Consider the following 21,052-nt stretch of genomic DNA (forward strand, 5'->3'; position numbering starts at 1 on the left):
TGTTATCTGCAAACGTCATGTACTTTGGTAATCACTGCCAAGTTAACATTCCACCTTTAGCCGTGTGCCTTAAATGTATTGTTTTCGAGAAGCAAAGCATATACGTGAAAAGAATCATCGGCTAGGTTTTAAAACATAAACAGTGTCCTTCTGCATTACATTTGAATTAGTGCTGTGTTCTTAAACGTAACGTCAGGTACAGGTACTGGTACAGAGGTTTAGGTACAGGTCCGGACCTGTACCTGTACCTGTACCTGAACAAAATTAACAAGTGTTTTTCTGAACTTCTTCAATGACAAAACCATGAACTGTTTTCCACTTGTCAGTATCTTTATTATTTATAGACTTTGTCAACATTGTAATTTAAATCGAATAGAAGATGAGCAACATTTCGTCTTAGATTGTAAATTATACGATATCGAAAGAAGTGTACTCTTTAACTTTATCAAAGAAAAATTCCCATATTTCGAACATCTTAATGCAACAGACGAATTCATATTTTTTATTACGCCTGGATAATCCTTGTATAAGTAATATTGTCTGTTCATACATTTACACATGTACAAAGAAGCGAGAAGAAGTCGACACTACTGGACTAGCTTAGTTTGATAACACGTTTGTCTACTCTATATGTTTACAGCTTGTATTGTTGTATTATGTCCTTGTATGTTCCATGTGTTAAGTTAGACGACCTGTATCTAGGCCCCCGGGGCATGAATGTACAATAAAGGTCTTTCATTCATTTATTCAAAGAACATAACTAAGTTCCTTACCACCAAACTCCATTGGCCTTGCTATCAAAACTCCCGGCCTACCTGGATTATCTGTTGCATATTAGTTACGCTGTCCCAAGGTGTCACTTTGGTCACGTTTGGTGTTGCATGAGGTCAGGAGATTAGTCACAAAATAAGCACATACATGGTGTAAAGTTATATCGGTTCAGTACCGGTACTTCATGATCCGGTATTTTGGACCTGCATCGAATCAATTTTTACGGTACAGTACCGTTACACAGTACCGGTGCGCAGCACTAATTTGAATGATTTTCCAATATGTTCTAACTAATCACCCAATGACGTATTTTTATTGCAGCCGTTCTGCAATGAAATGACTCAAGGCCACAGGCTTGTCCCCTTCAGAGCCCTGGTCAAAGCTGTTGCGTGGAATATGACGGAGTATTACAATCAACACTGGCATCCAATTTCGTCTTTTTGTCATCTTTGCCAAGTAAGTACCTTCGTCAGCAAATATATATGTCACAGTACAGATGGGAATCCAGTACAATCTGGAATTCTACTAGTACAGATAGGAATTCCAATCTGTACTAGTATAGATTGGAATTCCGATCTGTACAAATATAGATTGGAATTCCGATCTGTACTAGTATAGATTGGAATTCCGATCTGTACTAGTATAGATTGGAATTCCGACCTGTACTAGTATAGATTGGAATTCCGATCTGTACTAGTATAGATTGGAATTCCGATCTGTACTAGTATAGATTGGAATTCCGATCTGTACTAGTATAGATTGGAATTCCGATCTGTACTAGTATAGATTGGAATTCCCATCTGCACTAGTATAGATTGGAATTCCCATCTGTACTAGTATAGATTGGAATTCCGATCTGTACTAGTAGGATTCCAGATCCTACAAGTACAGTTGGGAATTCTAATACAGATTGGAATCCTACAACTGAACTGTATTGTAATTCACCTAGCAGGGCCCGAAATACTGGGTGCATGTGCACATGTGTGCATCCAAAATTGGAGTTGTGCACCTAATTTTTGACTGTGAGTGCTCTGGTGCACAATATATTTTTGAAGGCCATAGGGTATACAGACTATTCTTGAAATGTAAGCAACATTAATTGATGTATTACTTGTTTGAAATTTTGAAGTTAGCTTTAGAATTAAAGATTGAAGTTCTTAAAAGCGTTAAACTTTGTAATTATGTTTTGCTGACACTCAACTTTATTTCATGTGGTGCACCCAAAATTCTTTCCGTGCACCTATTTTTTTGGGGGTTGGGTACACCTATTTCCAAAAATGAATTGCGAGCCCTGCCTAGAATAGTAATGGTGAATGTAGGCTTACCTAAACTGAAATTTTAGGTATGAAATGATTCAGTCTATTTTCCCAATCATTTTGGTTAAATTTGATACAATCCGAATTTCTCCTATTACAATTACAGATTGTCCAGCTAGAATTCCCATTTATCCCAGGACAGATTGGAATTCCAATATTCAGAACCCAGTTCAGTAGTAGGATTCCAATCCGTACTAATACAGATGTGAATTCCAATCTGTACTAGTAGGATCTGGAATCCTACTAGTACAGATTGGAATTCCCATCTGTACTAGTAGCATTCCAGATTGTACTGGATTCCAATCTGTACTGTGACATATACATTCATTGTATTGACTTCATGCTGTATTCTACGGATGGTGTATCAATACAAGGTAAAACATATTTGGCCCACATTTTCAATACTTAAAGGATTCCGTCTACTTGAGTATAACTATGTACTGATTCTACCTACGAACCTCGTCTATTTTGTTACTAATATTTTGTCTGTTTCTAAATCTGTGTTTGAATTTGTTTGGGTTTCAAACGATTGCTTACCTATAACCCGCCATGTTTGTCCGTTGATGAAGGTTAGACATCCAGGCAGTAAGATACGCCAAAAATAGTTACTCAAGCAACTGGATAAAATTTTGAAACAGTCAGACGTTTCAGACAGCATCCGCTACTAGTATCTTTCGTCAGTGACTATGGAAGGATCTGGCAGAACTATGTTTTATACCAACTCTGAATAGATATGTTAATGAAGTGAACAAAATTTCAGATGGTTCAATAGAATAGTAAGTTAAGACAAGGTTGTATGCTAATGTTCATGTTCGTCCTTTCCAGGTAAACTACGACTTCGTTGTTCACATGGAAAACTATGCGGAAGATCTGGAAACCTTTTTCCGGCAAGTTGGAGTCGTTGGAAGGGACAACCTTTTCCCCACAAAGCGCGCGAGAAAAGGTGCTAATGTGCTCGTGAAGGCTTTTAAGAATGTCCCGATTGAGGACGTTCAGCGAATGCAAGAAAGATACAAAGATGACTATGCGTCTTTCGGTTACTCTGTTCAGGAAGACTTGAAAAAGATTAAACAGCCTTCCTCGTAAAGGTACCACATAGGCAATGGCAAAGGGAGACAGCCCCCACCCAAAAATAAGGCAAAAGAAAACAACAAATGCTAATGTTTGAGCAGAAAGGTATTATATAGCTTATTTTCTATGATATTGCCTCATTCATGTCCTACAATGTTAAATTCTTGTTAGGCCACAGCAAGTAAATTCTTTGGATGACATTCGCGCGCGCATTTTCGCCTGATTTAACAAAAGTCTTTCCTCTCCGGGAAGCAGAGGCTAGGGATTTCCTGGAGGATCCACATGGAAAATAAGGGGTCAGCTTCTGGCCTGTGCACGTAGGCAGTAAGCAGGCGGGCTATTCTCTCCGACTTGTGTGTACTTGTAGTGATACAAGTTCGGTAGGTGTATAAACTTGTGATACTAATGCCCCTAATACTAATTGTCCCTGATGTAGTTGTAAAGTATAATGATACTAGGCTACTATAGTAGTGTTACTTTTCGCACTTCTTGCACACAGCAATACTTGTTGGCTGTGATACCAAGTTTCATCGCTTCAGTTCTTGTCACGACGATTATGATCTCTGTTTTCATGATTTAGGCATCTTGTTCATTTCGTCTATCTGCAGAGTCTGCAAAGAATGTCATCCGTACAATTTACTTGCTGGGCCTAAAACGTTTACAACAAGAGAATTATATTATGTCCATTAATGTGTTATCTTTTGTTCATCTTAGTAACAAGTTGATGAACTAACAAACAGATACAGCTGTGTTTTCCAATTTTTTTTTAAAAAATTTCTTTTAATAAAGGATATGTTTCAAAAGATTTGTTGTTGTTGTAACGGCTTGAGTAGTCTAATAGTAAGCTACGGATATCTATGGTGGTGTTGTTTGAGACTATTGGGTTATTAAAGGCAAATCATTTGTCAATTGTGGAATAGAGCATTTTGTGAAATAAAAATCAACTTTAAATTTTTTTTTTCTGTATTTTAGATCGTACTCGATATAGACTTGTGATAGTACACATCAATAGGCGACTGTGCCTTGTGGGTGGCTACTACATTCAAATGGTCGAGACTTTGACACTTTGAATTTGCCTATCGGGGTCCAATATTTCCAATCAATGGAGATCGATATACATCCCTGATAAACTCGTGCAAAACGTAGAAATGCAAACAAACAAAAACGTACACATCATGTCAGACTATAAAGGAGTCCTAAACTCCAGAAGTCGGTGTTATTTTCCACTAGATTATGTATCAATCAATACATAATCAGCCGATTTTGTACAGAATTCCGCTTGTGGTGAATTGCACAAGGTGTGTTTTTTAAAACAATATGATACTCACTAAACCCCTGCAGACTCTACCAGTGTATTCCCTATGCGTAAACATTTTTTTTTAAACGTGGATATTTTCGGCGTACATGGGGGTGGTTAAGCACAATAAGAAGGCCAATTTGTTAATAAGATATAAAAGAACATATAGCAAGACGAGTTTTTCTTAACCACCCTGACATTCTTTTTGTAATCTAACTTTTGTCAGGCATTGTCAGGCACATTGTAAAAAAACACATAGGCTGAGGGTCACCTGGGGAATTCGGTAGAATACTGAATGGTTTTGGATGCGCACGGGACAAGTGGGTACTTTATCGTATACTGTAAAAATATTCATTTTTACTTCCTAAAATTACCATCCATTGGAAAATAACTCCCCCCTCTGGAGTTTAGGACTCCTTTAATCGATGTATATTCATTTATTCCCCAAGCAGAGGTCGGGTGGGAAGATTGTGAACTTCTTCTGACTCTCCCCGTTTTAGTTCAGTTCATCCTCAGTGAGGTGACACAAGTGTCTCCACATGTTCTCTCTCCCCGTTAGTTAACTGCTATCCCATCTCTTATTAGAAGGATAACTAATGACATTAAAAGGCTTTGGAAGTTATTGTGATTACGAAAATGACATTTGTTGGCTGTCGATTTAAGGTACACACACAACCTGTGGTGCTAAGGTCGCAGAACACAGTATTCATCTGCAACCCAGGCGTCCCAAATAGTAGTTTTGGTATATAAAGTAGTGCGTCACAGTACCTAAAAAGGCGTAGATATTCTCCTGTGCACAGAGTTTGAGACTTGCTCCATAATAGACAAATAGAATGTTTGTTTCTTCGTTCGCCTGAATATTGTTACCGCCAACTGTGGCTACATTTATCATGACCTGCATAGGGCATATAAAATTGGGTTTAAAAACAATGAACCGGAAAAGTCAAACATATTGAATATTTCATTTTTTTGTGCCATTGTGTTCCCAACTACAAATTTTGAAGCGTCAATTCAGGTTCTCAACAATGTAAATAAATCATTCTAGGCGAAAAACTGTGTTCTGCTACCTTGAATCTGATAGTGGCGCTAACCACGTGAGAGGGCACACAGGTCATAGGGGTGCGGCATGTTGATCAGGGCGGTCATGTTGCCTTCGGGGGACGGTGCAGGTGCGCCCTCCGGCAGATGGAAGGTGAAACGCTGCATCAGGGAAACGTACAGCAGGAAAAGCTCCATCTTTGCCAGCAGTTCTCCCAGGCACACGCGAGGACCTGTGATTTTTTTAGAGCAAAATTTTCAGAAACAACTCGGAAAATATACTCCAAACAACAAAACATTGACAGAGTATGGAACGAAAGTAAAAAATTATAAGAATAGGGGAAAGAATCATCTAGGGCTTGAACTTTGATGAGTCCAGAGAGACATAAAGTCCCCCAACTCACCGACGGAAAACGGGATGAGCGCCTCGTGCTTGACGAAGTTTCCGTCCTGATCCAGGAACCTGTCGGGGTTGAAGTTCCGCGGCTCCGGGAACAGCTGAGGGTTCATGTGCACGGACCAAATATTGGACTGAAACAAACACGACATCATGCATGTAATGGAATATTGGGTTGCACAGTACATTGTCATTGACGAGTTGTCTTGTTTTCTGAAATCTACTTAGAAGATGTAATGACAACAATTGCAGTAGAACATTCGATTGCTACCTTCAAAGTAAACATCAGAAGGGAGATACATTTTGATCACAAGAATATTGCTAGTCCAATATGTCAGAAGCCCAGTTCTCCATTAGAGTTTTGCCACCCCCACCCTCAAATTATGACATTCACGAAAAGACGTACTATGATGGACACGTCAGCAGGGATGGTGTAGCCGTTCAGGGTGGTTGTTCTGGAGGGGGAATGCGGAACGCCGATCGGAACTGCCGAGTTGATGCGCTGTACTTCCGCTAGGGTCGCTGTTGTGTAGGGCATCTTGTCCCGGAGAGCGTAGGACGGAACGGCCTGTCCCAGGACAGAGTCGATCTCTTGGTGCACCTAGTATAGGACAAGAAAACATACACAATCAATCAATCAATCAATCAGCCAATCAATAAAAATGGTTCATTCTTCAACAGACCTGGAAGCACTACGTGTAGGGTGAATTGCGCCTATTGTTACATCGCCATCATACATACTACGCGGAGATAGCATGTCAATGTACAAATATTTCTGATTGGATTCGCCCCTTGGGCGTTGTCAAAAAGGCAACTTGCCTTTTCCTGTACATCCGGATACAGCAGCATGTACAGCACAGCCCAGCACATAGTGGTAGCAGTGGTCTCCGTACCAGCCAGAAACAGGTCCATGATTATCTGTCATAAATTTTGAAAGGGAAAAACGGCAGGTATTTTTGCTTAATGCTACAAAATGAAATATAAATGACTATCTTCTTTAATTCGTTTCAAACTCGAAGAAAGAAATTGAGGAAAGAGTCAAATGGTACGACAAAGATGAAATATGCTGCACTATAACTCACTCTAAAACGAATATACATTTATTTAATATATATAGATAAAACACAATCAAATACATTTTTTCTCAGAGAGTCCAAGACAGTCTGGCAGTTGTGTTATTCTTAAATCACAATTTATTCGGATCACAACATAACTCAAGTGCAGTACAGGACACATATTCCGGCTCAGGATTAAACATTTCCTTGTGAAACACAACAGTAAGAAGAACTCAGACCAACCTCCTGCAGCTGTTTGTCCGTGAAGCTGGACTGCGCATGCTCTCCTCCGGCGTGCTGCTGTTCCAACAAGAAGGCATCGATAAAGTCCCGGATGTCGTTAGGGTCAAAGGTCTCCCTGTGCGTCTCTATCTGTCCTCTACAGTACGTCTGGAGTTTGGACGTGCTTTTTGCCAGTTTCCTTTGTTCCGGAGAGCCGAAGGGAAGATGGCGTAGCGCGGGGTGGATGTTAGCCAGGAGGTCCTCTGATGGCTTTACATTTACATTGTCATTCAATACCTCAATCAGCCACAGGAACTCAGGGTCGCCATACTCGAACCGCTTCCCGAAGACGATGGAGCAGATGATGTTAGAAACTGCGTTTTGCATCAGATGCTTGATGTTGAACGGCTGACCGTCTTTCGCCACGAGTTCCTGACTAAGAGCTGCGGCCTCCTCACAAATCTTCCCCTCCAGGCTCCGCTTGCCGACGCCGAAGTCTCGGAGGGTCTTCAGGGCAAACCTTCGCTGCTGCCTCCAGTCGTGTCCGTACTCGGCGAACAGCACACCTGAATATAAAATTGCCTTTTTGTTTAAAACGCGTTCTGGTAGTAAAGAAATCGGGTTTATTTGCTTAAGCCCCCGTCACAAATAAGAAATTCAGCTCGGCCACGTGTTGGCGAGCTTCAAATGTGCATTTTCGGCCGAAGTACGGCCGACGTCCTGTCGATTACGCGGGCTTCGGGCGATTTTTAGAAATCAAAGTTGATCCAAATATTGGCCTTTTACCAGGTTAGTCGATACTGACTTCGTCCATGTCCAATAGATAGTACCATCTCATGGGGGATTTTTAGTTTTTAGTGTTCGACGGACGTTGCCCGAGATTTTCATTGGAAAATACGGTCGACGCTCGGGCGATTTTGAAATTCGGCGAGCTTCGGGCGATCTACAAATTCGGCCGACGCTCGCATGAATTGTGACGCCGGCTTTAGAAATTCAGCTACAGAAAATGCTATAAAATAGCTACAGAAATTCAGCTACAGAAAAGCAAAGAGTAGGTTCCTTTTGCCTCACCTTTAGCTGCCTTGGAGGACGTCCCATCTCCACGGGTGTCCACGATCGCTGGCGGAACTTTCCGACTGGAGAAGTCCTCGGCCCTTCTGACCAGGACCTCTCGGATCGTCTCGTATCCACTGATGATGACGTAAGGTTCCCTCGCGACCCACATGGTCATGACGTCACCGTACTTCTGAGATAGCTGGTACAAGGTATCGGGTGGGAAGGTAGACTAGTGGGCCAAAGAAAACAGATATAGTTGTAGTGATTTTCTACACGCTCCACAAGGGCTGGGGATCACCAGAACTGACTGGAAGGTCTACGCCGAGAGTAGACAAACCTGTTGAGACCTCTGCATGTCTGTAGCTGCCATGCATCAGACCCTGATACTTGCGAATGATTGATTGTATCAAACTTAAACTGCAATTTTCCGAAATTCCCATGTGAACACAGTGTCTGACGTTAGCAGCGGAATTTTGGCAATGAAATAGATTTCCAATGACATGTTTACCCATACAGTTGATTAAGTATTTATTGAAATAGGATGGACCGAAGTCATGTTTTCTAACTTTCTGCGCCCGCCCGGAACTTTGATCAGCAAACTGGACTTCGGCACTACAAACTTAGTACAAGCAAATCACAACGCAATAAAAAGTCTCCAAAGACTGTGTACGACCAATACTTTTTTTATACATCATGCATTATATGACAATTTCTTCCATTTGAACACCGGTCCATTTTTTCTTCATTTCTTTTTTGCTCAATGGTCACCACGTAATGCTAGGGTCACATTTCCAAACCGGGGCCCGGCCAGGCTATTTTCGGAAACAGAAAATTAAAGTGTATATCAATAGATATGCACAAGCTATGCTCTTAGATAATGTTTGGTATGTATTGTGTTTTTTTGTCTTTTATGTCATATTTTTCGTTCCCAAAGACGACCCGGCCGGGCCCCGGATTGGAAATGTGACCTAAGCATAACAAGACCCGAAAGGTCACTTCAAGGTGCGATGCAAAGGCCACTCCGATGTAATGCTAGGGTCACATTTCCAAGCCGGGGCCCGGCCGGACAGCTTGTGAGAACGAAAACTATGATATAGAAGACAACAAAACACACAAAACTTTTGAAAAACTATTCCTTACCATACGTTATGTATATTCTTGATATGCAGCTTTTATTCTTTGTTTTCTCAAACAGCCCGGTCGGGTCCCGGCTTGAAAATGTGACCGTAGCATAACGGGTTACATATATATAACTGTAACAGTGACTCTTCTCTCTTCTCGACTCTAGGATAGAAACATCTCCACAAGATAGAGTTACTACAATGGTTACCTTACTTATACAACACGTACCCCTTTCCAATATATCCAAGCCATATACGGGATGTTCCCTAGTATCGGCAAGGTCGGGGGGCCGGGCGGTAGGTTCTTGTGACGCTGCAGGTACATGTAAGTCAGCAGACAGGTCGACATCGCCACCAGGATCGTCGGAAGATCCACATAGAGACGAACCGCCGCCACTGCTTCCATCAACGTGAACATTTTGTATGGTTTGTGTCCGTCGAAGGCTCGCCAGCGAACTTTGCGTCGCAGTGTTATCTTATCGACCTTTGACCCACGGGACACACCACTACAAGCACGGGGGAGTCTTTCGTATGCTTACAATGTATATACAGATTCTACAAATTGCATGTAATATCTATTCATATACATTTATGTATAGGTTAATTCACTTGTATCCACTTGACTGTTGGTATGTATAGATGTAGTGGACCTTATGAAAGTCCTTGTACTTTTGTTGTACCAAAAAAGATCGCAATGTAATCCTTACTTTGCACAGAAAATGTATGAGTCTACAATGTGTTCTTTGAGTATGACAGGAATTTCAAACACATGCAATATGTAACATAGAAGGAGACGACAATTAATAGAAATCAATCATGCAAATGAGAACCTAATTTGAATAATCTAGGAGAAAATATGGTTGGCAACATAACCTCCCTGATCAACATGGCGCGCCCCTATGACCTGTGCGCCGTCCTACGTCAATCTAGTCAGGGTTAGCACTATCACCAACATCAACATCACATGTTGTGTGTGTCACTAACCGCGCGGTCTTAGCTCCTGATCGACCGCACGGTCTCAGCTCCTGACCGCATTACACCAATGTCGTCTAAAAAAAGGCCGAAAAAGTTAAAAAGTTGCCCGTTTTGTAACAATTGCGACATGACATGCAAAATATTATAACGCAGTTCACCCGTCCTCTGACGGAGTTTTACTGCCCAAGACCCGGTAGTTTTTTTTAGATAACCCCCTCCCTCCCGTCGTGCTACTACGAGCCAGGCGGGTTAGCGCTCAGGCCGTTATAAAAATGGCCAAAAGTTTCCGTGGTGAAGCTGACCCAAGAGAAGCTGGTCGTTTATTTCTAATCTCCAAGCAGATCTACACGGGGCGCGAAAATCGTATATGCTAGCCAGAGAAGGTCCAGTCAGCCAGATAAGACTGACTGGAGCTTCTCTGGCTAGCTTATACGATTTTCGCGCCCCGTGTAGATCTGCTTGGAGATTAGTTTATTTCTTGCTACGCAATGGGAGCATGCACACGTCACCCTTTTTGTCGAGTGAAGGTCGTGTTTGTATTTCGCCACTAATCAATAACCGTGCACAAATATCCCCGTGTTCATGCATAATGACCCTGCGAACATACAGTAATACAGTTGTATCTATCTATCTATATGTCTGTATATACATATGCGTTCATTAAATCGAGTAGAAGATGAGCAACACTTCGTCCTAGACTGTAAATTATACGATAGCGAAAGAAGTGTACTTTTTAACCTTATTAAAGAAAAAATCCCATATTTCGAACATCTTAATGCAACAGACAAATTCATATTTTTATTACGCCTGGATAATCCTTGTATTAGAAATATTGTCTGTTCATATATTTACACATGTACAAAGAAGCGAGAAGAAGTCGACTCTACTGGACTAGCTTAGTTTAATAACACGTTTTGTCTACACTATATGTTTACAGCTTGTATTGTTGTATTATGTCCTTGTATGTTCCATGTGTTAAGTTAGACGACCTGTACCTAGCCCCTCGGGGTATGAATGCACAATAAAGGTCTTACATTCAATAAAGAATAGCATTAAAAGCCGAAAGTTGGCCTTAAAATGTGTTTCCTTGTATGAAAAAATTTGAGGTTTATATGTATGAATTCGTTTGACATCTGGTTTTACTAATAATTACCAAGGTTAAATGTTATGGTTAACTATTATCTGTTACTACAAGGTATGCGAAATACCTATAATTTATGCGTCCTAATAAAAACACCCTCGACATTTCCATGTGCGCACTAGTAATCGTGCCGTTTCCATGTCAAAAGGTAAAGACGTATAAATTATGAATAGGAGGCCTCTGCAGAATGCGTTCAACTGTGAAAATGTTCAAATGAATTCAATAATTGTATTTGAACGAATATTAATGCCATTATTGATATTGCCACTTGTGCTATTCATTAGATTCATTATAGACAATTAACACTGCTAAGTCTTAAAGGAGGACCATCTATTTCCACATACATGTGGTACGAAAAAACACCGTATCTACCATTGTGTTCAATTTCGAAATTCCCACGCACCGTTTCACTCTTGGTTAGCTTCCAACAGGCTTCGTATGCCTGACAATGCACACGTACTTTTATTTCAAGATTTTATTTGACAATACGCATTTCTTTATTTCTCCACCCCATTCGGTTCTTTAAAGACTTCGTGTGTGAAGTTTGCTCTGTACATTTAGCAGTCGCTGCCAAACTTTGACCCAGTTTCTGCCTCGATGGTAATCAGTAATCAGTCGGACCCACGATAAAAGCAAATATTGTCAGAGCGTACAACCCTATCCAGTTCACTCGGGTAAAGGGTCGGCGCTCTTTCCCCTCGTGACCTTTTTGCCCCAACAATCTGTTAACAGTCGCCCGTACAACCGCTGCAGAACAGGTGTAACATGTGTGTTCTGATGGAGGCCGCGACGGCCGCCCGCCATTCCGTGGATCTTCCGACGATCCTGGTGGCGATGACGACCTGTCTGCTGACTTACATGTACCTGCAGCGTCACAGGAACCTACCGCCCGGCCCCCCGGCCTTGCCGGTACTAGGGAACATCCCGTACTTTATGTGGTTTAAGGTGAGTGCTGTGGAGCTTACATCATATGTAACGCTGTGGTATATTTCTATGTTGATGCACAAACGCCCTCGCTCTTAAAAACAAAAACTCTCATTGGAGTTTAAAGAATGTGCTGCGCAGTGATCTATCTCTTTCTCTCTCGAGCTCTTTCTGGCTCTCTCTTCAAAGTATGTACGTAATCCGATCATATGTAGGCGTAAAGGTTCCGTTTCTTCACTCATGCTTCGAGGTGTGTTTAGGGATCGCGTTGTCGTAAATACAACCTCTTTGGTATATAGGAGGGAATTGAACACGAGAACATTCAGAACCTGGATTGGTGAAATATTCACCTAAATCTGCAACAGTCACATTGCTGGAATAATTCACGGACCGCCCAAAAGATAGAGGGACAAGATTTCGAAAACAAAAACGGTGGCGTGATCACAATGTATATTTGCCCTCCACATAATGTTTACATGAGCCAAATACAGGTAGGATTTTGAAAACGGTCAGACGTTTCAGGTAGCATCCAGTACCCCTCACCAGAAACATTGTAGAACAACAGGTTTGTAACCACCAGCTATGAATTGATATGCAAATACAGTGAGTGGGAATAAAGAGAAGACAACTTCAGATAGTCCAATAGGAAACAAAAGTATTAGACTGTATAAGATTTTCTTCACTTTACCGGAAGAATACGATTTGTTGTCAAGCTGTCAGATGAGCAGTGAAGCATAAACGTTAACATTGCGGGGAGATCTAAAGTGTCAGTCGTATAGAGTAACGTAAAATAGGTTCTTTTGTTTTTGTTTTGTATCGCATAACTGGTATATCGCCTTTAGGCATAACAAACTAGTTTTGTACAGTCGGCACATACCAGACTAAAAGGTTTAATCCACTTTTACCGGGATGGACCCCTACTATTTTCGAAAAGTGTCGATGGATCTTTAACGTGCTCGAAGTGTGACGACCCTCAATTATATACACGGGAAGTTCAGTTTTAGGTCTCATCCGAGAGGACGTCCCTAACCGAAGCTAGGCTCGCATTTACCCCTGAGTCAAGTGAATAAATAGATGAAATGTACCTTTCCAAAGGGCACAGCATGGCGGCCTGCCCGGGATTCGAACCCAGAACCTTTAGATTCTAAGTCAACAACCTAGCCACGAGCCTTGCCGCCTTAACTTAAACTTCTAGTCACTGTGAAAACGTCAGATGATCGCCCTATTTGTCTCCACAGCCCGAGTTCAGTCCCGCCTTTTTGACGGATTTGTCCAAGACGTACGGTGACGTCATGTGTTTCTGGCTCGCCGGCAGTAGACTGCACGTCGTGATCAGCGGCCGGGACGCCATCCGGCACGCTCTGGTCACCAGGGCTGACGACCTCTCCAGCCGCAGGGTACCGCCAACAACCGCGTACATCCGAGGGGATGGGACGTCTAGTAAAACGGCTAAAGGTAAGGCGATAGGTGCCATTATACTCCTGCTCATTCCGGACACTATTCCAGCCGGAGAAGTACCGCCAACAACCGTGTACATCCGAGGGGATGGGGCGTCTAGTAAAGCGACTAAAGGTCATTGCAAGTGTCATTACAAGAAAGTTCGAAACATGGTAGATAGTGTCATTTATTTAGTCATTTTGCTTTTGGACAGACAAGGGCGACGTGGCACTGCACTCAGGTTTTTTTATAACTTATACTAACAGTGCCATGTAAAGGGATAACCCATTTTTACACCTGGGTGGAGTGACGAAAATCGTGTAAAGTGCCTTTCCTAAAGGCGCAACATCTGTGATGTCAGGGGATTTGAACCCGGGACCGCTGGGTTGTGGGTCAAGCACGATAGTGGTTGTTGGCCTTAGCCATCAGTTTCTCATCTCTGTGCACATAGGATATTGGTTGACCTTTGACCGTAGACGTTGTTTGATTTACGCGATGATAGAGATATAGATTGCATCACTTTATTATGCGATGCTTTCCCTTAAAGTTTTCTTGACAAAAATACGTTTCACTGCCATTTTGAGTTATTGAGCTCTCCATGGCCAGTGTGTACGTTTAGGTGCTCTAGCCCGTCGTTTCCTAAAACGAATCCAAAGATGAAATAAAAGAAGATAAGCTTATTTTAATTGGTTTTATAAAATGCTTCTGAAACGCTAAACGAAAGCCCTTTGCTACTTTATAGGTGTGCTGTTCGCCGAGTACGGACACGACTGGAGGCGGCAGCGGAGGTTTGCCCTGAAGACCCTCCGAGACTTCGGCGTCGGCAAGCGGAGCCTGGAGGGGAAGATTTGTGAGGAGGCCGCAGCTCTGAGCCAGGAACTCGTGGCGAAAGACGGTCAGCCGTTCAACATCAAGCATCTGTTGCAAAACGCAGTTTCTAACATCATCTGCTCCATCGTCTTCGGGAAGCGGTTCGAGTATGGCGACCCCGAGTTTCTACAGATAATCACCTTATTGAACAATATCGTAGCAGCAAGGCCTGGGAGAGATATTCTAGTCAACATCCATCCCATATTTCGCCACATCCCCTTTGTCTCTCAGGAGGACAGGAAAGTCAACAAGAACTTTTCAGAAATGCAGGCGTTCTGCAGGCAGCAAATACAACAGCACAGGGAGACCTTTGACCCTAACGACATCCGGGACTTCATCGATGCCTTCCTGCTGGAACAGCAGCGCGCCGGAGGAAACCAGACACAAACCGGCTTCACGGACAAACAGCTGCAGGAGGTTGGTCTGAGGTCTTCTTACTGTTATGTTATGCAGGGAAATGTTTGTTTCTGAACCAGAATGTGGGCACTTTACTGTATTCATTCATTGTCAAATGATACAGTACATTACACCGACTCTCGAGGCAGCGTAGCTGATATTGGAGAGTCGACATATATGGACAGATACATAGGCAATGGAAATTTACACAACACCGCACTTTACTGGACTTCACTATAGAGTATTGTTGTGATCCAAATACATAGTACATGTAATTAAAAAGGAATAACTGACAAACCGTGTGTTTGTGTGTGTGTGTGTGCGTGTGTGTGTGTGTGTATGTATGTGTGTGTGTGTGTGTGTGTGTGCGTGTGCGTGTGTGTGTGCTTGTGTGTGTGTGTGTGTGCTTGTGTGTGTATGTGTGTGCGTGTGTGTGTGTGTGTGTGTATGTATGTGTGTGTGTGTGTGTGTGTGTGTGTGTGTGTGTGTGTGTGTGTGTGTGTGTGTGTGTGTGTGTGCGTGTGTGTGTGTGTGAACACAATAACTCAGCAGAATGCCTGGGTGGATTGATATTTGGTATATAGGTGATGAGACCTTAAAACTATATGATAAGATTTTTGACCCCCCAGCGGCTTGTTCTGGTACTGCAATGGAACGTCTGGTTCAAGTTGATGTCTCCTGTTCTGGACAAGCTATGGTCACGATTTTGGCCCAAAGGTTTGAGCCCCTAGCAGCTTGGTCTGGAACCACAAGGGCGTTCTTGTTAGAAATCTTTGAAAGCGGATAACCCGGGAAGGGGTTGTGATTTTTGGTGAATATTCTCAATACGTACGTACCCGAATGCTATCGACGAATGGTGAGGAAGAGTCAACATTAGCTTCAAAGTTCAATGCTTCATGCCCTACATTTTCGCGCAACTGAAATGTCCAGGACACTGCACAGCCATTGAACATTGTTCACTCTTATCAGAGGTTGTAAACATGATCACAGCCGCATTACAGTATACACAAGACGGCTAATAAACTACGCACAAAAAGTTCGGAAACTTAACTTTGGTCGATCATATTTCCGTTATTTTTTTACCGATTTCAATGTATTACATATCATTTTAAAGCTTATTTGATTTCCTTTCCCATGATACCATACTTATTGTGATTACGAGTTCATGAAACGAGCATCAGGCCTGCTAAAGTGAGTGGGTCGAAGAAATAAAGTGCCCAGATTACCTTACTATAGTCAAACATGCTATTCCGTACATATTCTTCTGTTGATATTGACTTCTGTACGAGGGTATTGTAAAAAATTAACAAGAATAAACAAGACATATTCATGAAAGCTAAGTTTATTCTGTGTCTTAGTAACGGGTTAGCAAGGAGTCTTAGTAACGGGTGGCCTAGCCACGCGCTGTCACTACAGCACGGCACCTCCTCCTCATACTCATCGCCAGTCGCGCAATGCGATGCTGTGGAATAGCGTCCTATTCCTCCACCAGCAGTCGTCCTAGGTCAGCCAGCGTTGTTCTCTCGGTCACTCTTGCACGGACAGCTCGCCCAAGCTGATCCCATAGATGTTCGATGGGGTTCAGGTCCGGGCTCTTAGAGGGCCACTCCATCCTCTCTATACGCATGCTGGAGATGGTCGGCGATGATCCCTGTCCGGTGTGGGCGGGCGTTATCATCTTGCAGCAAGGCATTCGGCCCCATGTTATGGAGGAAAGGGATGGCCACCGGATCAAGTATTGTGTCACGATATCTTTCTGCATTGAGGGTTCCTGGTACAAGTCTTGTCTTTCCCATGGAGGTCATGCCTCTCCATACCCCAAGGTTTGTTGTGAAACAATAACAAAAAATAACACCTGTGGATGACGATACCGTTGCAGGACGCAGGTGTTTATGTGGTGTAAACAATTGGATCTTCGATGTGCTAAAAATAACCTTGGATGTTCTGTGTGCTAGAAATAACCTTGGATGGCCTGTGTTCTAAAGATAACCTTAGAACCTGAGGAAACAATATATTGAATCATCATCCGCGCCCATACCAATGTCACAGCGCGCGTATGACACCAACAGGGAATTTTGGGCACTTTTTATCCGTGACCCACTCACGTTATTAGTCCTGGTACTTCTTCCGTGGGTTTTCAATCACAATAAGTTTGGTATCATAGAACAGGGAATCACACAAGCTTTATAATGATATATAATGCATCAAAATCGGTAAAAAACAACGGAGATATGGTCAACCAAAGTTAAGTTTCCGAACTTTTTGTGCGTAGTTTATATAACCACTGTATAATGTAATCGTCCATAGGTACAATTGGACCTGTTCCTGGCTGGTACGGAGACCACCTCCACCACCCTCGGCTGGGCCCTACTGTACATGCTGCTGTATCCGGATATACAGGAAAAGGCAAGTGTTTTTTTTTACAAGACGTTTGAGGGGAGCCAATTTTTTTGCATGCAGAGAAACATCCTGCAATATCCAAATCTTTTTTTTACTGTATTTTTTTTTCTTTTACCATACGAGATGCACCAAGTCTCATAAAATTTATTTCAAATACATCTAGTTACAACGTTTTTTTTCCTTCGCTCTGGTGCATGGTCCTTCTTCTTGCACTGTTATAGCGTCTTACACAGTTACAGTGTCCTTTCACTTGCACATCACAGATGCCCTTGTTCAAGGTTCACTTGCACTAACTTGCACAGTTGTAACAGTTCCAGGGTCATTCCACTTTCACTGTTGCAGAGTCATCGCTTGCACTGTTACAGAGTAATTCACAGACTCTGTTTTAGTCTCTCTTCCCTTTCCGACAACAGGTGCACGAAGAGATCGATTCTGTCCTGGGACAGGCTGTTCCGTCTTACGCCCTCCGGGACAAGATGCCCTACACAACAGCGACCCTAGCGGAAGTACAGCGCATCAACACCATATTGCCCTTCAGCGTCCCGCATTCAGCTTCCGTAGACACCACTCTCAACGGTTATACCATCCCAGATGACGCAACTATCTTGGTAAGTGCGTTTTCATACTGTACATCTGTGTCAAATTGTGCCATTTGAATGGATGATAGTACTTCTGGCTCATACAGGTATCTAACACCGAAAAGAATACATGGATGATATTGTCAGTGGTATCTTGTTGAACTTTCAGGCAATCATCCTTTGTGGAATATTTGATATCGACAGTACTGCTCAATTTAACCAAGGGGGTTAAATATATATATACGGTATGCCGAAACACCTCAACCGAACTCAATCGAACTCAACCGAGTCTAAAATGCAGGGACATTTTTTGACGCTTTGGATACATTATACATGCACTTATGAATACAAAACAAGCAGCAAACTCTAAGTATTCACCAGTTTTTATAAGTTTCTCTGCTCGTTTCCAAGATAGAAGGGATTTGTGGCCACCATATTGGATTTTCACTGTTGGGGTCTGCATGGGGAAGTTCTTTGTACCTTTTTTTTTATTTTTGTCCGATAAGACGGTGGGTACTTATTACATTTTTATCGCGATCCACTCATAATAACTGTACATAATAACTGTACACAAAGTGTTTTTCAGCCCAACAGTTAAAATTCAATATGGCGGCCACAAATTTATTCTTTCTTGGAAACGAGCGGAGAAACTTCTGAAAAGTGGTAAATACTTTAGAGTTTGCTGCTTGTTTTGAATTCATAAGTGCATATATAATGTACCAGAGCGTCGAAAAATGTCCCGGCCCTGCATTTTAGACTCGGTTGAATTCGGTTGAGGTGTTTAGGCATACCTCCTTGATTTAACGTACTTACATTACAAATATGAATGTATAAAATATTGTTTCTTTGCAAAAGTCAAAGTCTATGCCAGGAAAATATAGAAAAGTGAGCTTACACTGATCCCTGCACTGATCGACAATGCTGTAAGAAAATAGGCGACTTTCATAGTAATACATGCAACATGTGCGTGCTTATAAATGACTATGTTGTCCGCGATATTGCTTGCAAGTCTTCACAAAGATGAGGATATTCGTCATCTCAATTTTCCTGGATGGCGTGCAACCAGATTCCGTGGTGTAGCGGTTATCACATCTGCCTAACACGCAGAAGGTCCCCGGTTCGATCCCGGGCGGAATCATTTTTCTTGTGTATATACGACTTTAACATTTGGATCTGATCCAAAATCCTTTTTATCACCTTTAGACAATCATTGGGTCCGGAGGAATTACCATCCTGTTAAAATTGTTCACATGGTCATAGTATGGTGGGACAACACCATAGCACTGTTTTTACACACCTGTGTTGTTTTGTAGGTGAACCTGTGGTCCGTGCACATGAACCCTCAGCTGTTCCCGGAGCCGAACAAGTTTAACCCCGACAGGTTCCTGGATCAGGACGGAAACTTCGTCAAGCACGAGGCGCTCATCCCGTTTTCTGTAGGTGAGAGACACATCTTACATCTGAATCATCGACGTTCGAAACTCATGTATTATCTTTTTTTCAGACAAGTATGAGTTTTATCGAAAATATATATCTGACGACAATTTTCTCTGAAGCTAACCTAAGGCTCTCTGTTTGTGTGTTAATTTAACTACTTGCTTAACTACTGTTTGGTAAGCTAGAGAAAATCGATCAAGGCAGGGAACTTCCAGTAGTCTTATCGGCATTCAATGTGAACAAGTACGTGACAACAATGGGATTTTAAACGCTCATCAATGATTACAAAACATTGTTTTCAGTATCAATTCACAACATTACATTCGATTGACAATATAACATTCAGATGACAATACTACGTTCAATTAACAATATTACACTCAATTGACAATATTACATTCAATTGACAATCTTACATTCAATTGACAATCTTACATTGAATCCACAATCCTACATTGAACCCACAACTCGTTGGTGCTAAATTACCGATCATTTGACCACAGGTCCTCGCGTATGTCTGGGGGAACAGCTGGCAAAGATGGAACTTTTCCTGCTGTTCGTTTCCCTGATGCAGCGTTTCAGCTTCCATCTGCCAGAGGGCGCCCCTGCACCGTCCACGACAGGAAATATGACCGCAATAATCAACATGCCGCACCCTTACGACCTTTGTGCCGTCCCGCGTGGCTAGCTCTTTTGAACTGATGCCAATTGATATCAGACCAAAGTCAAAATGATTCCGCCCGGGACCGAACCGGGGACCTTCTGCGTGTTAGGCAGATGTGATAACCGCTACACCACGGAATCTTCCTTGACTCGTAAAGCTAAAATGATTTGGATATCTGTAATATTTCATTAAAATGAATGATTGACAGGCCTATATTGTACGTTTATGCTCTAACAAGCTAAGTACATGTCATGATGATAAAGCATAATTATCATAAGTATAATCACAGTAATATCAAAACGTCATATCTAATAACAACATCTAAAGACTAATTTTAATTAGTCTTAGAACCTCTACACAGTACTATTAAAATAGTACTATGTACAGGTTCAACTTTACATTTCTTGTAATATTGTTACCCCCTTATTCCGCGGGCTTCCTCTATCACGGCTATAGTAAATGACGGCGGTGCCTTTATCAATGCGATGCAGATATTTTTGTCAGTTGCCAGATACATACTCCCATATTAGAAGGACAATCGTTGAAAAAGTGCAATACTAGAAATAAGATCTATATGTATTATGCAAAATGATGCAAAGGTGTAAGACACTAAAGAATGAGACGAATACTTACATCTACAACAATTACCACTACTTCAAGCACAATATGAATATGTTGCGGGTAAAGACAGGACCGACACATGTTCGAGTCAGCTTATTCAAGTTATTGATCAAACTTAGAACCACGACATGAACTCGATTAAACAATACCAAACGTTAACGTTCCAATGATTCATATCATATCATGATTGTTGTGTCGTCTATTTCCATACACCAATATTGTGATTACCAAGAGTGTTATGGAATATTAAAGAAGATAAAGTAAT

At 42.0% G+C, this 21,052-nt stretch overlaps 2 protein-coding genes, 1 long non-coding RNA gene and 2 other non-coding genes across 5 annotated transcripts; 3 read left to right on the top strand and 2 right to left on the bottom strand.

The window, feature by feature from the left end:
* The first annotated feature begins 227 nt into the window (after positions 1-227).
* On the top strand, positions 228-3,920 carry LOC136431227 (uncharacterized). Its single transcript, XR_010754995.1, has 2 exons — positions 228-1,227; positions 2,913-3,920. It is a non-coding gene; the product is annotated as an uncharacterized lncRNA (long non-coding RNA).
* A 1,551-nt stretch (positions 3,921-5,471) lies between these two features.
* On the bottom strand, positions 5,472-9,782 carry LOC136429473 (cytochrome P450 2D26-like). Its single transcript, XM_066419304.1, has 7 exons — positions 9,574-9,782; positions 8,239-8,452; positions 7,189-7,733; positions 6,632-6,808; positions 6,297-6,491; positions 5,898-6,024; positions 5,472-5,726 (listed from the first exon to the last, which is right to left on the bottom strand). Exons 1-7 carry the CDS (start codon positions 9,760-9,762, stop codon positions 5,542-5,544), a joined length of 1,632 nt encoding a protein of 543 aa, XP_066275401.1. The 5' UTR covers positions 9,763-9,782; the 3' UTR covers positions 5,472-5,541.
* Positions 9,783-12,193: 2,411 nt separating this feature from the next.
* Positions 12,194-21,051, top strand: LOC136431228 (cytochrome P450 2D26-like). Its single transcript, XM_066422541.1, has 7 exons — positions 12,194-12,405; positions 13,623-13,839; positions 14,564-15,108; positions 17,395-17,493; positions 17,901-18,095; positions 19,379-19,505; positions 20,006-21,051. The coding sequence occupies exons 1-7, from the start codon at positions 12,226-12,228 to the stop codon at positions 20,188-20,190; spliced, it is 1,548 nt and encodes a 515-aa protein (XP_066278638.1). The 5' UTR covers positions 12,194-12,225; the 3' UTR covers positions 20,191-21,051.
* Trnav-aac (transfer RNA valine (anticodon AAC)) lies at positions 19,131-19,203 on the top strand. Its single transcript has one exon. It is a non-coding gene; the product is annotated as a tRNA-Val (tRNA).
* Positions 20,234-20,306, bottom strand: Trnav-aac (transfer RNA valine (anticodon AAC)). Its single transcript has one exon. It is a non-coding gene; the product is annotated as a tRNA-Val (tRNA).
* Position 21,052: the final 1 nt, after the last annotated feature.

This window comes from Branchiostoma lanceolatum, chromosome 3 (assembly GCF_035083965.1).
Source record: "Branchiostoma lanceolatum isolate klBraLanc5 chromosome 3, klBraLanc5.hap2, whole genome shotgun sequence".
In the NCBI taxonomy this organism is placed as follows: Eukaryota; Metazoa; Chordata; class Leptocardii; order Amphioxiformes; family Branchiostomatidae; genus Branchiostoma; species Branchiostoma lanceolatum.